Consider the following 20,082-nt stretch of genomic DNA (forward strand, 5'->3'; position numbering starts at 1 on the left):
ACCTGGTGCGCAAGTGATGGTTCTATGTAGCAATCTATTTTCCATGCAAGAGTTTTGTGATGTGTAAAGTGGCCCCAAGTCAAAATGGATTTCTGTGAGAATACACATCAGCATCAATGAAGGCATGGCCTTGTATGTATGGACGTTGGACACAATAACCGGATAGAGCCAATAGTTGCCATCTCAACCCTACCCCACTTATGAATCTATGTCTATTGAATCACCAGAGGAAGCCAGCAGTTAATCGCACCAGGCAAGCTGGTGTTAACTCTTTATTGGCAAAACAGGATCTGCACAGGAGTGTCAGGCCCAGTGAGAACAGCAACTCAGGTCTGGCCTCCGTGAAGCACTTGCCAAGACTAAATGTCCCTGCCTCCACACAACCAGCTATGTCTTCTCCTCTCCAGGGTTTCCCCAAGCAATTGGAGACTGTGCCTACATGTCTGCCTTTGCTCCTCCCGCTCCATGCCTCTTCTGGTTCAGTGGAGGGGGTAGCTTTTTGCAGCAGGATGGGGAGATACCCATGCCTCTACACTAGCCTGACTCATCTCTGCCTCTTGGCCTCCCTTCTCTCCTGTTTCTGCTTCTGCCTCTGGACTTCTCTCTGCCACAGACTCTCCCAGCTCACTAAGCCCTGTTACCTCTTCAGTATATACCGTATTGGCCCAGATATAAGCCGCACCCAAATATAAGCCGTACCTTTAAAATTAAAAGGGGGCAAAGTCAATACCTGAATATAAGCTGCTCTCGTAAAATTCTGCAGGCACTCACACCCGTTCCGTTTTACTGTATGTCTGTTTCAGCAGCGATATAGTAAAAGCCTACTTTTGTAAGGTCGCGAATTTAAGCCGCACTTTGTAACTTTTCACAGTCAGAATTTGGGGGGAAAGTGAGGGTTATATTCAGGCCAATATGGGAATACCTGGTTTTCAGGATTTGCACAGGCTGCCAATCTGCTACTGGGCCAAGTTCAAGGTTTGTGACACTAACTTATAAGGGACTCTACATCTCAAGAGGAAGGTTTTCTGAAAGATCACCCTTCTATACCCAGTAGGCCACTGTGCTGTGCAGGAGAGGTGTGCTTTCAGTGTGGCTGCCTCTGTTCTGCAGAAAAAACATCCCCATTGAGAAATGAAAGGCACCCACTATCTGTACTTCCCGAGAACAGCTGAAGACATTTCTGTTTCAGCAAGATTTTCCAGCAGGATGAAAAGGTCTCTCTGCCTTTAGCTGTTCATTTTGCACCGTTTCTAAAGCGTACTTTGCAACTGCTTTTAACAGTGTTTTTAGTTTTTCTTTTATGGAGTGTTTGTAAATCACCTTGAGAAAAATGCAAAAAAACATTCATCAATTACTAAACAACAACAGAGCATGCTAAGAAATGGCTGAAGGGATGACTGAAGGGGAGGGAAGTGGATGGGTTGTAACATTTCCTGATTTCATGTTGTCAATAAGATATATGACCGCGGGCTGGCACTAGATGTGGTTAAAAAGTCTCCAGAATGACTAATCAATACCAAAAACATTGCACAATGCCTGCAATTCCTTCCCACTTTTCAAGAAAAGCATGTGCAATGAAAGGCACATTTGCACAGTGCTTTAACAGTCCCCATTTGGTTTGGTTTTACGACTTAATAATAAAACCCCTATTTATGGAAGATGAAAGGGCAGGGTACTCTTACTACATCGTCTGTGCAGTTCCCTCAAAGTGGTCTGAAGACAATGCAGGGATCCGAAAGTGAGCGTGCAATTCAGAAGTGTGCAAGCAAATCAATAAAAAGGCTTTATTTGTGTGTTTGTGAGGATAGTATCAAGCTTGAGATCACCACAGAATTCAAGGCCAGTAAATCTCATGAATCCCAGGCGATTCCCAGACTGCGCAAGGGGGCTTTCTGAGCAGGATTAGTCCTTGGAAGTTACTCGCATAGAAGAAAACGAGGGATCTTTTTGGGTGAAGGTGCACAGGGTTGGTTTACAATTCAGGCTTCGTTTATATAGTGGTACCTCGGGTTAAGAACTTAATTCATTCTGGAGGGCCGTTCTTAACCTGAAACTGTTCTTAACTGAGGTACCACTTTAGCTAATGGGGCCTCCTGCTGCCGCCACGCCGCCGGAGCACGATTTCTGTTCTCATCCTGAAGCAAAGTTCTTAATCCGAGGTACTATTTCTGGGTTAGCGGAGTCTGTAACCTGAAGCGCCTGTAACCTGAAGTGCCTGTAACCCGAGGTACCACTGCAGATTGTAAAAATAATAATACAGGAGCTCTCAGAGGGCACAGAACAGAACTGTTCATCACCATTCCCTCTAAAAGCAAATTTGAGGGTGGAGTGCCAATCAATCTGGAAGAAAACAGAGGTTCATGAAAAAGTCCTCATGAAAATATTTTAGTGTGGATTTCTCCTGATTTACTTATTTTTTGCCTAATATTTTTAATATGGCGTTTCCGCAAATATATGCATTGTCAACCATGCTTATATGCAATTTTGTACACATTACTTGGCTGGACAACTGCACTGCAAAATCTGGAATATTTTGAAGGATGGCTGTGCTTCAGTTCTCATATTGTTCTGGAATGCGCAAATTAGGCAGGTTTGCCTTTAACGCCAAACCAAGTCAAATTTCTCCCTCGTCCCTGTGGTTACGGTAGGATATCTCATAGAACAGCCTAGCCATTGCATTCTGCACTAGCTGAAACGTTGCCTTGAGCTCCCCCCCTTTTTTTTAAAAAAAAAAGGAAAACTGGGGTAGAAACCTTCCAATCAAACAAGAGTGAGGGACTTCTTCCAAGCATCTAGGATCAGGGCTACACCTTCCATGAGACAAGGTGAAGCGACTGCCTCAGGTGGCAGTTTCCACAGGGGCAGCAACAGCTCTGGCATGCTCCTTGGAGGCCAATGTTGCCACCTCTACAGCGGCCTCTTGGCAAATACATGGCCCTGCTGGGTCTCCTCTCAACCTAGTCTCCAGTGTAGATCTTTGTTCTCCATTTCTTCCCGATGTAGATCTTCAGCCATTCCCTCTTGCCTAGCAGGAGATTTCTTGGGCCGGCCCTGCCTAGGATTATCCTGAGATAATGCAAATGAAGTGGTCTGAGAGCATTCTAAAACAGCCTTCACCAGCTTGGAGACTTCCAAGTGTTTCAGACCACAACTCCCATGAGGGGCTGATGGGAGTTGTGGTCCGAAACACCTGGAAGACACCAGACTGGTAAGGGCTCTTCCCAAAGTGTCAGGAAGACCCTAACTGTGCTGGGCCCAGGGGTAACCCGAGCAACGCGGTCCAGGTCCGGTCCCAAATCCAAGGGTTCCGTGAGGAGTCAGTCCAACAGGGCCAAGGCAGGACACGAGGCAGGAAACCAGGCAAGGTCAGGCACAGGATCACAGGCAGGTTCTGGCAAACAGCAATGTTGCTCCCGCAACCTGGGATGGGGTCCAGCAGCCTTTTATCTCTGTTGGGGTAATGGCCGGTCCTGATCCCCCGGCGACTCACCTCTCTGTCTCGCCCAAAGGCGAGCACTCCTCCTGCGAGTACTCAGGTCTCTCCTTCTCTCAGACCTTAGTCTCTGCAGCTCGGGAGACGTCAGTGGGTTACTAGACCCAGAGGCTGCCTCAGCCTCTCCTGACCCAACTGGTAGTGGAGCAGCTGTAAGTGATTGCCCAGCTGGAGGCAATGAGGTAATCCCCGCATCTGGAGCTGGTGTTTGTTGCAGAGGAACCTGGGCAGACTGGGGCTCTTCAGAATCAGGCCCCAGACTAGGTTCAGCTGCCATCTGAGGCAAAGGATCCGGTGTGGACTGAGACTCCTCTGGCTCCGAGTCCGAGTCCCAGGCCATCACACCAACCTTAACATCAAGACAATAACACTGACCTGCTTTGCTGAGCTGCCATAAGCAGAACTACAGAAAAATGTGTGGCTTTGAACATTCTTAAGTGCTATGGGAAGACTAGGCACGGTTATTATTTCTATTACTGCAGTGATGATGGATATATGAATTGCAGTCAGCTACAGATTATTATTATTATACTACCTCCTCTCCCTACAGTTCTACTCTCTCTATATATAGATGTATATTCCTCCTAGGAAAAATGCAGGACAAAGTACAATGGTCCCCTATCTCCACTGGTGAGACCCACCTTCAACAGTGAACTGGCCTGCAGTGAGAATGAAAGCATTTTAAATGAATGAAGAAAGAGCAAGCAAAGGCAGATTTGAAAATGGGTTTTAATTCCCCACTTTTCAGAGAGAGAAAAGGACGACAGGATGTGCACAACTGGGCTTACTGAGATAAAGTTCCCCCCAAGTACCTTGGCCTATGCACTCACAGAGAGGGCGGTGGGCTCTTGTGGGCGTTGCTTTTTTGGAACGGCAATAAAATGTGACCTTTGAGACTCATTTTTTCGCATTAAGGAGTTTGGAGTAGGAGGAGAGACTGCCCCAGGCTTTTCTCCTTGACACGGTGCCAAATGTGTCATCACAGAGCTTCAAGTGCTTGGGATGGGAACTTACAGAACGGCCATTTCTCCAACTCATTAATGCTGATAAATCAAAAGTGGCTGACGCAACGGTCCACATTGCTGCAGCCGCATTAGTGCTAGCACCATGCACTCTGACCCGTAGCTTGTTGGCAGGCTATGGGAACATCCCCCCTGACCGATATCCTAGACCCCTTTCTAGAATGTTCATCTTTCATTAAATCATAAAGCAAGTCTCTAGAACGGCTGGCCGATATCTGGTTTTCAACATCAGGGTATATAACCAGCTGAACATCACAATATACTGATATATCACAATATCTGATATAAGGATGGAACTATGTAGAGGTATTGGGCTGGCTTCATGGTTTTCCCCACATTGTGATTTTGTGTAACACACACACACACACACACCATGATTTGCTATCTACTGTATTGCCAGGTCAAACATTATGAAATCAGTATCATGATATGGATTTCAAATCGGTTTGGGATGATACGGTCATACCTTGGAAGTCAAACAGCTTAGTTCCCGAATGTTTTGGCTCCTGAACATCACAAACCTGGCAGTGACTGTCACAGTTTGCGAACTATTTTTGGAAGCCAAACATTCTGATGGGGCTTCCGCGGCTTCCAACGCAGCCAATCAGAAGCCACGCTTTCGGAAGTCGAATGGACTTCCGGAACGGATTCCGTTCCACTTCCAAGGATGACAGGACATAAATGAGATTTCGGCGCCACTCCTCCTCCTCCCCCCAAAAAAACTCAACAACAGCACGACAAGGACTGAGCACCCTCACTAGCTACAAAAAATCTGAGAACAGCTGGAAAAGAAAAATGGGAGTGGTGATGGAATGGAGTAGCGTCAAGAAGGGCATGGCTGGTTAGCACCCTAAAGGGAAGAACACTTCTTAGAACAATGCACTGCAATGTTTTGTTGCAGGTCCCTGTTATTCTGTTCCATTCTGCAGCAAAAACATCCCACTGTTTTGTAAAAAAACAACCAAAAAAACAACAACACAACAACAACAACCCAGAGGCACTGGGATGACCGATGTCTGGCACTTATTTGTCATTTTACTAGAAATTTAATTCTGCAGATGTGATTTAATAAACCAAATATCTTCCAATGTACTGGGCTACATTTACAGTGGTACCTCGGGTTACATACGCTTCAGGTTACAGACTCCGCTAACCCAGAAATAGTACTCGGGTTAAGAACTTTGCTTCAGCATAAGAACAGAAATTGTGCTTCGGCAGTGCGGCGGCAGCGGGAGGCCCCATTAGCTAAAGTGGTGCTTCAGGTTAAGAACAGTTTCGGATTAAGAATGGACCTCCGGAACGAATTAAGTACTTAAACCAAGGTACCACTGTATTCCCATTTTTGCCCTTATACAGGAATCGATGACAGTGTTCTCCAACACACACAAACCAACCCCCAGTTATGCACAGGTCAACCACAAAATCCCCACTCCCTGCAAAACTTCTGCTACAAGTCAGGACCTTACCTTTCCGGAACAACTCCTGAAGGCTTTCCGCACTTTGATTCAATACAGCCCATATTTCTTCTTCATGCAGTGGTCCTCCCCGAACCTCCAGGGCTTCAGCTAGTGACACATGCATGTTATCTGAGGAATCAAAACAAGATGACACTTGTTCAAGAATGTGCCAGGACTCCATTCAGGTCTTTCTGATGCATACTATTTGCATAGAATTCAGGAGGAATTTTGCTCTGAAGGCAACAACAAGGGCAATTCAAACCTACCTCCAAAACACAATATTTAGATTCCTGAAAACATCTTGCATGCAAAGGACATACGACGAGGGGTTGCTTCTAGTCAGAGTAGACAGTTTGGGACTCGATGAACCAAAGGTCTTATTGGGACTAAGGCAGTTCCATAGGTTCTATTCTCACATTAAATGCACTAAGCGGCATCTATTTTTTTTTTCCCTTACAGACCTGCCCTGGCTAAGTTCTGCAATTGTAGGGTTAATTTTTGTGCTCATATAAATCTTCCTATCTCACACATCAGGGCTAGTAGCCCAGAGGCAGGCAGGGAAAAATAAGGAGATGTTTGGTACTGTCTTATGCTGACTGACTCTCCAGACAATGGTCTTTCCCAGCTCTCCCCGGAGACACAGAGGATTGAACCTGTGACCTTCTGCCTGCGAAGTATGTGGGGCTTTGCCATTGAGCTACAACCCCTCCCCTAACACAGTCTGTCTGTAATTCACCAACTGCAAGTTGCTCAGACTGAAGTGTCAGGACAAAATCCAGAGCTTCTGTAGGGCCAGGGCAAGCCGGTTTGAACATATAACTGCACTGGCTGCCAATTTGTTTCCGGGCCTAATTTAAAGTACTGGTTTTGACCTATTAAGCCTCAGGACTGCAAGACCTCATGGACCTCTTCCTCCCATATGAACCAACCCAGACCCTGCGATCATCATCTGGTGCCCTTCTTAGTGTGCCTCGTCCGTTAGAGGTCCAGAGGGAGGCAACACGAGAATGGGCCTTTTCTGTAGTGGCTCCCCGCTTGTGGGGTATGTTCCCCATGGAAGCCTGCCTGGTGCTTTCATTACATATCTTAAGGTGTCTGGCTAATTAAAAAATCTATGGCCTTTCAAGCTTTTTGTTTGTTTGTTATCATGGGGTGTATTTTTAGGTTTTCCTATTGTAAACTGCCCTGTGATCTTTGGATGAAGGGCAGTATAGAAATTTTAATAATAATGATAATGATAATGTGACACAACTGGTTATTTGTGTCACCTGATCTCTGCTGATTCAGAAGCTGCAGTAGCACCACTTAGCCACTGGTAATGATGGCGCTACAGCACAGCTGAAAATAGACCAGCAATTCCCTCTGGGGAAACCATCCCTAAACATAATTGGTGTCGCCTGTTTTATAAATCTTATTGCCCAAGACAGTGATTTACTAAGGAGGTATTTTATGGGTAAGAACTTATTAAGTATCCAGCCAGCTGCTATCCAGAAAGCAGCTTTCAAGTTTCAACAGCTCCTCCGCTATCAAGACCTGTGTATGCTGGGGAAAGAGGAATCACCTCAAAAACCAACCCCAGAACTTCTGCAACAAGAATTTTAAAACCCTCAGCCTGGATAAATTGTGCAAATAAAACACATTTGAATGAGTTCTTCCTTTCACACAATTCATTCTGCTTTTGGAAGTCTCAACCACAGACATGGAAGCTATGCAGGATACTGAACTCTACTTCTTGGAAAAGTTACTCAGGGCTTCATTTAGCACCAGGCACAGTAAACACTGTTTCAAGCATGTATTTTCAACCATAAGGAATAGCAACCCGCTTTTAAAAAAGAAATGCTGATATTCTGCAGCAAATACTATACAGTGGAACCTCGGTTGTCGAACGCTTCGGAAGACGAACATTTTGGCTTTTGGGCGGCAACAACCCAGAAGCAAATGTTTCCATTTTCGAATGCATCTCGGAAGTCAAACAGCTTCTGAGGTGCTTTCCTCCATTTTTTCAATGGATTTTGTCGACTGGCAATTGCGCTTCGGTCGTTAAACATTTCAGAAGTCAAATGATCTTCTGGAACGGATTATTTTTGACAACCGAAGTTCCATTGTATTCTGAAGCCAAACTTATATACTGAAAGCGCACTCAGTTTTCCAAGTGTGGACCTTGGGTGGTCAAAACTGAACCATCCACGCACAAAAGGGAGGTACTGTATCAACACGAAAATTTCCAGAAGTACATAACACTTTTAGAGGAAAAGCTTAAGGGACAAACTGCAGAACTGCCTATTGAGGACTGAGCACGCATTCTTCTGAGTGTATCTGATGACTGCATGAATGCAAGGAAATATATTGAAGAGGCTGTGGCTAACTGGAAGGAGCCCTGAACAAGAAGCACTTGTGAGAGGGGATCTAGAGTGCTTCAGGTGGCACATATTAAATCCGACTTGAGTCGTGGGTTTTGTCCTCCTGTGCTGGTATTTCCAGGTTGAAACTCTGAACCTTTGTGACTAAACAGAAGTGAAAGCTCATGTTTTAATATCTTGAGTTCACTTGTACGCCTAGAGCCATTTCATACTTGCTTGTAATCCCATCATCATGTACTGCCAAGAATTATATGCCACAGATGTATTACTGGAGAAAAGAATGGTGAAGACATGAAAACCACCAGTTTGACAATGATGCTGTTTCTTAAAAGCCCTTTATTTCTGCCATAAAACAACCCTGACAGTGTTTGCTTGATTTGATAATAGATTTGAGAAAAGTGAACTCATACTACTTTTGATGCCCCACATGGTAAATTTGGCTATAATATATCAGGGATGGGGGAAGAAAATTAAATAAGTTGCAGGTGGTTGAGTTTTTTTAATTGAACCAAAAAACCACAGAATTTAAGAGTTGAAAAGAAATCCCAAGCTCGATTTTGCAATTTTTTTTGCAGATAAAGTGGCTCATATTCGGAAGGAGGTAGACACCACCGTGGGAGCAGGGGCAGGGTTGCATGGAATCAATTTCAATCCGTTACCTCCGAGGATGTGGACAGGCTGCTTGGACGCATGAAACCAACCACCTGTCTCCTTGATCCTTGCCCATCCTGGCTAATAAAAGCGAGCCGGGAAGGGCTGGGCGATGGGCTCTGCGGGGTGGTGAATGCTTCCCTCTGTGAAGGAGCCTTCCCAGACCCGCTGAAAGAGGCAGTTGTTGTTGTTGTTGTTGTTGTTGTTGTTGTTGTTGTTGTTGTCTACTCCAAACCCTTGCAATGCAGCAAACACAGCTAAAGAACCCCAGACATCATCATCATATATTATTTCTACCCCGCCCACCTGGCTGGGTTTCCCCAGCCACTTTGGGTGGCTTCCAACCAAAGATTAAAAATACATTAAAACGTCAGTCATTTAAAAACTTCTCTAAACAGGGCTGCCTTTAGATGTCTTCTAAAACAGATCTAGACAGATCACCACCCAACCTCTGTCCATGATAAGAAAGCCATGATAAGAAGTTAATTGACATGATATAATGGTAAAAGAAATACCATGGAAAATAATGGATCATCATAAACCAACTAGTGTTGGAAATCTATATAGCACAACTGAACGAAACAAAGGTTTTCAGTCATGTTGCCCATACGGGCTGTGGCTATATGGGCCAATAATCTGAATAGGCAGCTTCCTATGGTTCCCATACTGGCAGCTCATTCAGAAGAAGAAGGAGTTTGGATTTGATATCCCGCCTTTCACTCCCTTTCAGGAGTCTCAAAGCGGCTAACATTCTCCTTTCCCTTCCTCCCCCACAACAAACACTCTGTGAGGTGAGTGGGGCTGAGAGACTTCAGAGAAGTGTGACTAGCCCAACGTCACCCAGCAGCTGCATGTGGAGGAGCGGAGACGCGAACCCGGTTCCCCAGATTACGAGACTACCGCTCTTAACCACTACACCACACTGGCAGAGATTGGCACTCTGCGTTTCTCTAATAGCAGAAATTAGATGATTATTAACAGCCAAGTGTTGTGACTTATTTGCAACTGTCTAACCTATGTTTTCACTATGGTAATGATTATGGATCAACATTCCACAGCATTTTGTTTCTCCTGCCCTCTTGTTTGATGTGCAAACTGCTTGGTGAAAAAGGAAAACAACCACCACCTTGGCAACATGCAAGCAGTATAAGGTAAAGTAAAGGGACATTTATATCCCGCCCTTTCTCCCAAATGAGCCGAGGGCAAGAAACACATCTGCAATAAAAAAATATTTTAAACATTTCAAAACTATAACAAATTCAGGAAAAAAACAGAAGGCACGTGCATTGAACATACTGTATACTTTGATTCTCAGTACAGAAATTGAAAAACTGAGCAAAGTCAGGCACAAAGTAAGTTGTGCACAGTATGTCCTGAGTTCTAGAATTCCTTCTGAACATGGAACTGGGGGCAGTCCATAAACACTGGATGCAAAATATCAGTATAAAGAAAGGGTGGGGAACCTGTGGCCCTCTGTGTGTTGATGGACTACAACTCCCATCGGTACTAGTCAGGAATGATGGAAACTGTAACCCAGCAACATCTGAAGGACCACAGATTCCTTGTTCCCAAAGTAGAAGAAGAAGAAGAAGAAGAGTTTGGATTTGATATCCCGCCTTTCACTCCCTTTCAGGAGTCTCAAAGCGGCTAACATTCTCCTTTCCCTTCCTCCCCCACAACAAACACTCTGTGAGGTGAGTGGGGCTGAGAGACTTCAGAGAAGTGTGACTAGCCCAAGGTCACCCAGCAGCTGCATGTGGAGGAGCTGAGACGCGAACCCGGTTCCCCAGATTAGGAGACTACCGCTCTTAACCACTACACCACACTGGCTCTCGTGGTGTCACACACACACGAGTGTCACACACCGTTGAAAGAGCACGCCCTTCAACATCCTTGCTTTGGCCTTCTGCCATACCTGCAGCATCCAAACCAACCTTGAAAGATGTTCCACATGCAGCGCATTGCCATAACCCAATCTGGAGGAGGTGAGCAATGCCTGGACCAATGCCATAACTAAAGCATCCCAATCCAGGAACGGACACAACTGTTGGCACCAGTCAAAGATGGCAGAAGGCCAATGAAACTACATCCAGTGTCAAACACGTATCCAAGAGCACCTGCCAAGCTATATTCCTTCAGAGTCAACCCTCATCCAAAACAGGCAATTTCCCTGACTTGAAAACCACTCACCCACATAACCTCCATTGTACTAAGATTCAAAGCTCAGTTTAATTACCCTCATCCAACCCATACAGCTCCTGAGCAGCCACACCTGATTCAAATTTTATGGAGATGTAGATTCACGTGTCCTTAGTGTGTTCATGACACTGTTCTTCAAACTCTGCTCCCAATGGCTTCATGTAGATGATAAACAACAAGGGAGGGGAAAAAACTTTGCCCTGCAAACCCTATAGCGTAACTGACCAAGGTCTGAAGAGCATTCCCCAGATATCACTCTCTGGAACCAATCCTGGAGATAGGAGTGGAACCACTACAAAATAGTACCCAGAATACCCATCCCACAAACCTGGTCTAAAAGGATACCATGGTAAAAAGGTAAAGGTAAAGGTACCCCTGCCCGTACGGGCCAGTCTTGACAGACTCTGGGGTTGTGCGCCCATCTCACTCAAGAGGCCAGGGGCCAGCGCTGTCCGGAGACACTTCCGGGTCACGTGGCCAGCGTGACATCGCTGCTCTGGCGAGCCAGAGCCGCACACGGAAACGCCGTTTACCTTCCCGCTGGTAAGCGGTCCCTATTTATCTACTTGCACCCGGAGGTGCTTTCGAACTGCTAGGTTGGCAGGCGCTGGGACCGAGCAACGGGAGCGCACCCCGCTGCGGGGATTCGAACTGCCGACCTTTCGATCGGCAAGCCCTAGGCGCTGAGGCTTTTACCCACAGCGCCACCTGCGTCCCGCGGATGGTAATACCATGGTAGATGATAATACCATGGTAGGTATTATCAAATCCAACAGTGAAATCTATGAGAAGAAGCACAGACGCTCCCCCCCCCCCCTTGTCTTGTGCATTAACTAGCTTACCAATGCCAGGAAGTGTGTGTTATCACCAGCACAGCCTCATTAACTGGTCATTGTAATTATTTTGCTTTTATGTTATTACATCACTGTCTGTTCTTTTTGCATTTCATTTTTCTCCCAATGTTCCCTCCCACACAAACTTTCAGCTATGTGTATATATTGTTGGGTTTTTTAAGTGTTTGTTCGTAATTGGTTTAAAGGAATAAAAATAATTCCCTGGATGCCTAGATCCAGGTTTGGGACAAACACTCTCTTGGTGAGAGAGCCCCAGCAGAGCAAATCACAAAACATGCAAGAAAGTAAAGCTTGGAAATATAGGCTGATAGACCTTTAAGATATTCCCTTCTAAATTCTTTCCAAAATTCCCCTTACTTCCCTTAGCATAGAAAGATGGACAACATGCTTGGTCAGTTAAAAACCTTTACTTGCAAACTCTTCAAAGGTCAGATTTATGTGCTTTTCAATACAGAAGCAAGAAAAGACAGGCAGCAAAACAGTTTCAAAAAGGTAGGAGTTTCTTAATTATTTGTATAGGAACACAAATTATAGAAACACGGTCTAAGCTTGGAACAACTAACCCATACGTACTTTCTTATCAGAGTCACATGGTGGAAGAGAATGAACAAAGGCTTTGGTAACCCTTCCTCCCAAGGTGAGGGGCGTGACCTAGTTAAGTCTGGCAGAACTTACTCTATGGTCTTAACCCTTTCACGCATTAACTAGAGCTAAGCATGCTCGTTATATGAGACAGATATTTATCCCACATACTGTGTATGTCAGCCAATTCGGAATTCCACTTCATGCGCTGGCAAAGCAGACTGCGGCCCATAAATGTTTATGCCACGGTGAATTTATTACTCTTAAAGCAGCCACAAGACACTTTGTTGTTTAAGCTTCAATGGGCTAACACAGCTACCCCTCTAGGGAAAAAAGGCAGTTTTAGTTAGCCTTAACCACTAATGTTTATGCAAGGAACAATAGCTAAAGCAAATGAAGGTTGTTAATAGCAATGGCATTGTAGCAGATAGAAGGAAGGCACACGACACATGCTAGATCTCCAAGCTACGATTTGGAGTGTTGTGCCTGTACTGAACCTCTTGGAAGTAAATGCAGAAGTGGAGAAAGTCAGTCAAGGAAAGTCAGAATGCAAACAGATTAGCTAAAATGTACTTAACAATACTAGATGGTTGTTGGAGATGCATGAAGGCCAAAGGTAACTTTTCGTGCAAATGGTGGGGTTGCTGCTTAATAAAAGAATGCAGTTTTATTTCCAAGTAAATAAAATTATAACTGGTTGTCCTTTTACTCAGGTGACGCTGACAGAAAACCCCACATGTACACTATATAAAAGAATATACAGTGGTACCTCAGGTTAAGTACTTAATTCATTCTGGAGGTCTGTTCTTAACCTGAAACTGTTCTTAACCTGAAGCACCACTTTAGCTAATGGGCCTCCCGCTGCTGCCGCGCCACCGGAGCATGATTTCTGTTCTCATCCTGAAGCAAAGTTCTTAACCCGAGGTGCTATTTCTGGGTTAGCGAAGTCTGTAACCTGAAGCATATGTAACCTGAGGTACCACTGTAAACCTCAAGACCCCACCCTTCTTCTTCCCCCTCCTCTTCCCCAACCTTATACTGTAAAGGAAAAGGTAAAGGTACCCCTAACCATTAGGTCTCTGGGGTTGTGACGCTCATCTTGCTCTATAGGCCGAGGGAGTCGGCACTTGTCTGCAGACAGTTTTTCTGGGTCATGTGGCCAGCATGACTAAGCTGCTTCTGGCGAACCAGAGCAGTGCATGGAAATGCCGTTTACCTTCCCGCCGGAGCGGTACCTATTTATCTACTTGCACTTTGACGTGCTTTTGAACTGCTAGGTGAGCAGGAGCTGGGACTGAACAATGGGAGCTCACCCCAACGCAGGGATTAAAACTGCTGACCTTCTGATCGGCAAGCCCAAGAGGCTCAGTGGTTTAGATCACACCTTATACTGTACTCAACACTAATGTCTAACAACAAATGTAACTGATTTGTACGAAAGACCCCACAACCTGAAAAAAAGAGATGAGGCATGTACTTTTGTAAACCAAGAAATTATTCAAAAATATTAATAATAAAATAACGGGCTGTCCTTGCGGTCAATCTGGTAATGATTTTGGAATAGGTAAAACTTCAGGTGCAGAGCAGTGCATGGGAAACCAATAGAATGCCCTCAACAGACCAAAGGCACAGAAAAATCTAGGGTTTAACAGCACTGAATAAAATGATATAACCAATTACGGGATGGAAGAATCGACTCAACAGAAACATTTAGAAAAACTGGCTTCCTTTTATCCTTCACTGGATGAGGCATCACACAAGAGGAGTCTGTGTTGCTGGATCTTCTAAACATGATGCAATATATTTCCTGAATGCATTTTCGCTTATGAATGTGATTATGAAAATGTGAATTTTTTATTTTAATTTTTTTTAGAAAAAGGAAGTCAGAACGAATAGGCGTTTCTTGGGGAGTCGGCTGAACACAGTGATAAGAAGATTATGCTGGTGGGAAACCAAGTAGCAAAGGACATTAAAATGTGCATAAGCGCTTTTCAAACTCTTTAAGCATTAGCTAGATGAGCAGGGTCAGGACCATAGTATGTGCGGGGGGAAGGGTTAACCGTCTCCATGAGTGCCAAAAATAGGAATGTTAAGGGGAACCCTGCTGAATAAGACCTAATGCTCATCTAGCATCTTGTTCTCAAAATGGCCAACCAGAGGCACCTGGGAACCAAGAACACGACGGCACTTGGTTTCCAGCACCTGGTATTCCATGTGAGTTGCCTTTTGACACTGCTAATGACACCCAGACATCATGACTAGTACCCACTGATAGCCTTCTCTTTCAGGAATTTGTCTAATCCCCCTTTAAAGGCATCAGGGGTTTCGGAAAATTCCGATGGAAACAGAAATGGGAGCAGAAATTGCCAACGTTTCCTTATTCATCCCATGTCCGGAACAGAATTCAATCCAGCAAATACAGTGGTACCTCAGGTTACAAACACTTCGGGTATTATTATTTTTTTACAATCTGCAGTGGTACCTCGGGTTACAGATGCTTCAGGTTACAGACTCCGCTAACCCAGAAATAGTACGTCAGGTTAAGAACTTTACCTCAGGATGAAAACAGAAATCATGCACCGGCGGCAGCAGGAGGCCCCATTAGCTAAAGTGGTACCTCAGTTTAAGAACAGTTTTAGGTTAAGAATGGACCTCCGGTACGAATTAAGTTCGTAACCAGAGGTACCACTGTATAGTCTTCGCTGCTGCCGTTGTTTTCAGTCCATGTGAGATGTAATTGGGTATGTTTTCCTTCCATTTGAATTGTGTGCGCTTTTGCGGGGTAGTGCGGCAGCAAAATATGGCGCCTTTCGCTGCCGCGGTGCCCAGCAGACCAGCAGCCTGCAGCCAGGCAGGTGGAAATGCTAGATGCCAAAAGCAGGTGCCCAGACATCTCTATCCAGTCGCAAAAGGCCAACTGCCCGTTGCGAAATGCGACTGGCACCCAGCTAATTTCAAATGTTGCTTGGGACTACAACTCCAATCGTCCCTGACTGCTAGCTGGCTGGGGCTGATGGGAGTTGGGAGTCAAGCAGGGTCTAGAGAGCACCGCATTGGCTACTCCTGCTCCTCTAAGCCAATAGCTTTTGAAATATGAGGACCACATCCCTAGGGAATGCAGGGAATACACGACATCAATTCTTACAACACTTCTTCACGACACTCCAGTTAATCACTGCCAAGCAGAGCGCTGCATCACATTCCTCTCTTGCACGCTGATCACAGAACTAGAGCATTACCTTTTCTCAGAAGTGGATTCACTAATGCCAAAGCGATTTCACAATGGGCGAACGGCAAGCTTTCCCCCCATTAAACACACCCACTTCTTTTTTTTAATTATTATTTCCCAGATTCACCTGGGAACGAGACAAACTTGTTTCTGGACGTTTTGTGTGTAACCAAATGGCACGTTCTAATCCCAAACTCCTCTTGTTCTAATAACAGCCTTTAAAAAAAAAAATAGTAGAAAGAGGTAGGGGAAAGGAGTATTTTGGAAAACTCACTTTCAAGCACTGAACTTCCAACAATGCCCAGTTTAGCCAACACATAGCACCTTATCCTAAATTGCTATTCAACAAACTGTATTCAATTTCAACTACAAAGGCAAGTTTGATTCTTGTAAAAGCGAATTGCCCTTGTAAGTAATCACAGGGTTCTTGAATCACGTTCTTCAAATTAAGGGATGGATTCACCTCTGCAGGCCATTCTTATACCACTTTGGCGTTGCGTGCTCCCAAACGGCACGTCTTTCTAGGTTTGTCTGCCCCTTCCTCACAACTTTCATTTTTAATTGACATATGATCCAAGCAACAGCAACCAAGGCTAATCCAATAAACGAAAGTGAGTAGCAGCATTTCAAAGAGTTCATTAGCACTGGTAACCCTACTTAAATGGGCAGATGAGCTCATTAGATCTCAGGAGTGGTTGCTATCAAGATCAGAAGTGCTGTTTTTCTCATCCCAAATTGCGCAAGTGTCAATTATTGTTAATTTATGGAACGAAGAACATAAGCAGAGTCCTCTTGGATCAGACCAAAGCCCATCAAGTTATAGAATAGAATATCATAGAATCATATAGTGGGAAGGGGCTACAAGGATCATTTAGTCCAACCGGCTGCAATGCAGCAATCTTTTGCCCAACGTGGGGATCAAACCTATGACCCTGCACCTAAGAGTCTCATGCTCTACCAACTGAGCGATACGCCAGTACACTGTTCTCACAGCAGCCAGCTAGGTGCCCATGGGAAGCCCACAAGCAGGACATGATTGCAACAGTGCTCTCCCTACTTACAATTCCCAAAAATTGGTGTTCACAGAGGCATACTTCCTCCAACAGCGAAGGCTGAGAATAGCTATTGTGGCTAGTAGCCACTGGTAGACTTATCCTCCATGAAATTGTTTGCTCTGCTCTTGAAGCCATCTAAGTGTCAGGAGTTCGGCCTACACTCAAGTAGAGCTCTGGCAGAGACACATGCCCAACTGACATGTTCCCTCGCTCCTGGTTGATCATTCAGGAGCTTCATAAGCTTTCTTCAGCCCGAACATCACAGCAACCGATGCCAACCGACACCGGCACACTTAGGGATTAGCAGAGTTTGTGCATCATGCGTGTGACAGACCGCAGCAACTCAGCATTTTGGCTAATCTACGTTATTTACATATAAACACACATGGAGCACTGCAATATGGCTTCCTCTCTCTCTCTAGCATCAGACAGCAAAAAGGAAAAAAACAACCAAAGGACAATAGTCCCACTTCACGGAACAGAGTAGCACAAACATCCTGTTTCCATCACTTCCAAATCTGTGGAGTCAATACATATAGACAAAAATCCCATGACTGCAATCATGGAGCAGGAATTCTAACACTAAGTTGGTGGCCAGCACTACACACTGCGGGATGCAACCTGGTCCACATGACAACTGCTCTGTGAGGCAAGGCGTTATGCCACACTCATAGTTTAGAGATGGATGCAAATGAGCCACACAAAGCCTCAGGTCACAAGGGTGATTTAGAAAGCGTTGGCTTCCACTTTTGCTTCACCACAGCTCACTGAGCTAACTAAACTATGGTTAACAAGCCAATCTGAAACCACTGTTTAACCATTAATCCAGGGATGGGGAACATGTTGCTGGACGCTTGCTCCCATCAGCCCCAGCCCAAATGGCCCGTGGTGAGGAATTATGTAGCCCAACAATATCTGGAGGGTCACAATTTCTCCACTCCTGCATAAACTAGAATTTGCTACAAAAACAATGAGATGTGGTCAAGCAAAAAAATGCAAGTGAAGTCTTCCTAACTCCCCTCCACAGGCATGCTGGACAAACAGGGGAATGTGCAAGCCTAAGGCTTATTGCAACTCACTCGCCTTTTGCTAAACCATGGTTCAATGTGATGTCCAAACTGGGCTAACAACTGCCATGCTTCAAACTCTGGTTTTCAATGGCAGTAAAGCTGAATTGCTGCTGGCTTAAATGGAAGCCTGGCAGGAAAAATGCTTAGTCCAGAAGGGATGGAGTGGCAGGAAGGTATACCTGATCCTGCCATCTGCTCCCAATTCCTTAAGGGTAGTCATGAAATCAGCAGCACCCTGCATGCCCTGAATCCAAGCCCAAGGTTGCCTTAGTCTGTACGCTTGCCCTTAGTTAACCACTAATCTGTGCACCACTAATGAAAGAAAGGGAGTGAGACAGACTTCCTTGACCAAGCATACACACTCTCTAAATTTTATCCAAAACATCCAAACATTGAGCGTTGAATGAGACCGGACAGACAGGAGGAGAGGCATCGTCAAATCTCCTGTGTTTATGCAATTTCCCCAAACTAAGTTACTCCCCTCCCCCCCAAGCTGCTATTTGCCCTCTGGGGTGAAGTATGCAAGCATCATCCAGGTGGCAAATCAACATGGGTTGTAAATTCTTTAACATCTGCAAATAAGCAATTAAATAAAATGTCATCTACAAAGTCAAGGTGATTATTACACCTAACATAGACAATATAGGTTAGCTATCTATTCAGTCTTAACTTGATATTTGGAGATAGGAATATCAGTGCAGTTACAAATATTTCTAACTTCACTGATAATACAGAGGCTAGCAGAATCTTGTCTAAGTGTTATCATCTTCTGTTAGTTCAGCTGTGATCGCCTTTAATAGTTCTCTCTAGGCATCCCGGTATTGCAAGACATTTCTGGAAGCCAAGTAGGAAAAACAGAAAATAGAAGCTGCAGAAATAATTACTCAACTTCCTTTCTGACCTATGACATTCAAAGCCTTAATGGCTGCTTAACAGAAAACAAATTGTGTCTAAAATACTGAGTCAAAACAGAGTTTCATAGAACTCGAATAATACTTGAAACTGAATGACTCAAATGCCGAGTTGCTCAATAGGTTCTAAGGTCTCACCCTGATAGTGCAATGCTGTGGTATATTATGCAAGGCAAAGAACGGGCAGGATTGTGCTCCCAATGCAATATCTTTCGTGGCCCAGCCCTTCTCATCAAGGGACCACAGGTTTTGGATGGCACCAGTTAGTTAGCTGCTACTTGCAGTCTCCCCTCCTCCCAAGTCTTCTGCTGTATGCAGAGAATTCAGGAAAATGGACTACCATATCACTTTGTGCTGGAACGCGGGTGGCGCTGTGGGTTAAACCACAGAGCCTAGGACTTGCTGATCAGAAGGTCGGTGGTTCCAATCCCTGCCACGGGGTGAGCTCCCATTGCTTGGTCCCTGCTCCTGCCAACCTAGCAGTTCGAAAGCACGTCAAAGTGCAAGTAGATAAATAGGTACCACTCCGGTGGGAAGGTAAACGGCGTTTCCGTGCGCTGCTCTGGTTCGCCAGAAGTGGCTTAGTCATGCTGGCCACATGACCCGGAAGCTGTACGCCGGCTACCTCAGCCAATAAAGCGAGATGAGCACCGCAACCCCAGGGTCGGCCACAACTGGTCCTAATGGTCCCTTTACCTTTACCTATCTCTTTGTACTAGGCAGATGGAGTAGCCTAATGGAATTACACCAGACCTGATAGCTGCATAGGCTGTCACTGAACTAACGGGCCCAATTCAAAGTGTTAGAACTAGCATACAAAGCCCCAAATGGCTTGGGAATCCAACCACCTAAAAGAGCACCTTCCCCAATTTTAACCATCCTGGATCTTACGATCTGCAGGTGAGGCCTTATAGGTGCAGCTGCCACTGAGGGTGCCTGACTGGTGCTGACCCATGACAGAGACTTTTCAGTGGCTGCTCCCCATTTGTGGAATGCTTTCCCTAGTGAGGAGTGTCTATCTCCCTCTCACTGACTTTCATGAAGAACACACACATTCAAAAATAATTCAGGCTGGGAGACTCTGGTGTCAGTTGCAGCAAAAGCCTGTTCCCTCTTCAAATCCATGTAGGTATGATACACAGTTTTCCAGAGCAACTTCCCCATACATAATGCAATTTTAATGCAATTTTCACAAATAT

General features: G+C 45.1%; 1 protein-coding gene across 11 annotated transcripts in view; it reads right to left on the reverse strand.

The window, feature by feature from the left end:
• Positions 1–20,082, reverse strand: part of PTPN13 (protein tyrosine phosphatase non-receptor type 13) — a 158,937-nt gene that overhangs the window by 103,989 nt on the left and 34,866 nt on the right. For all 11 annotated transcript variants that reach the window (XM_083756222.1, XM_083756218.1, XM_083756213.1 and 8 more), the window contains exon 2: positions 5,982–6,101. In XM_083756222.1, coding sequence (XP_083612348.1) covers positions 5,982–6,096 — 115 coding nt within the window. In that variant the 5' untranslated portion in view covers positions 6,097–6,101. The remainder of the gene's footprint in view (positions 1–5,981; positions 6,102–20,082) is intronic.

Source organism: Podarcis gaigeae (genome assembly GCF_964106915.1).
Source record: "Podarcis gaigeae genome assembly, chromosome: 9".
In the NCBI taxonomy this organism is placed as follows: domain Eukaryota; kingdom Metazoa; phylum Chordata; class Lepidosauria; order Squamata; family Lacertidae; genus Podarcis; species Podarcis gaigeae.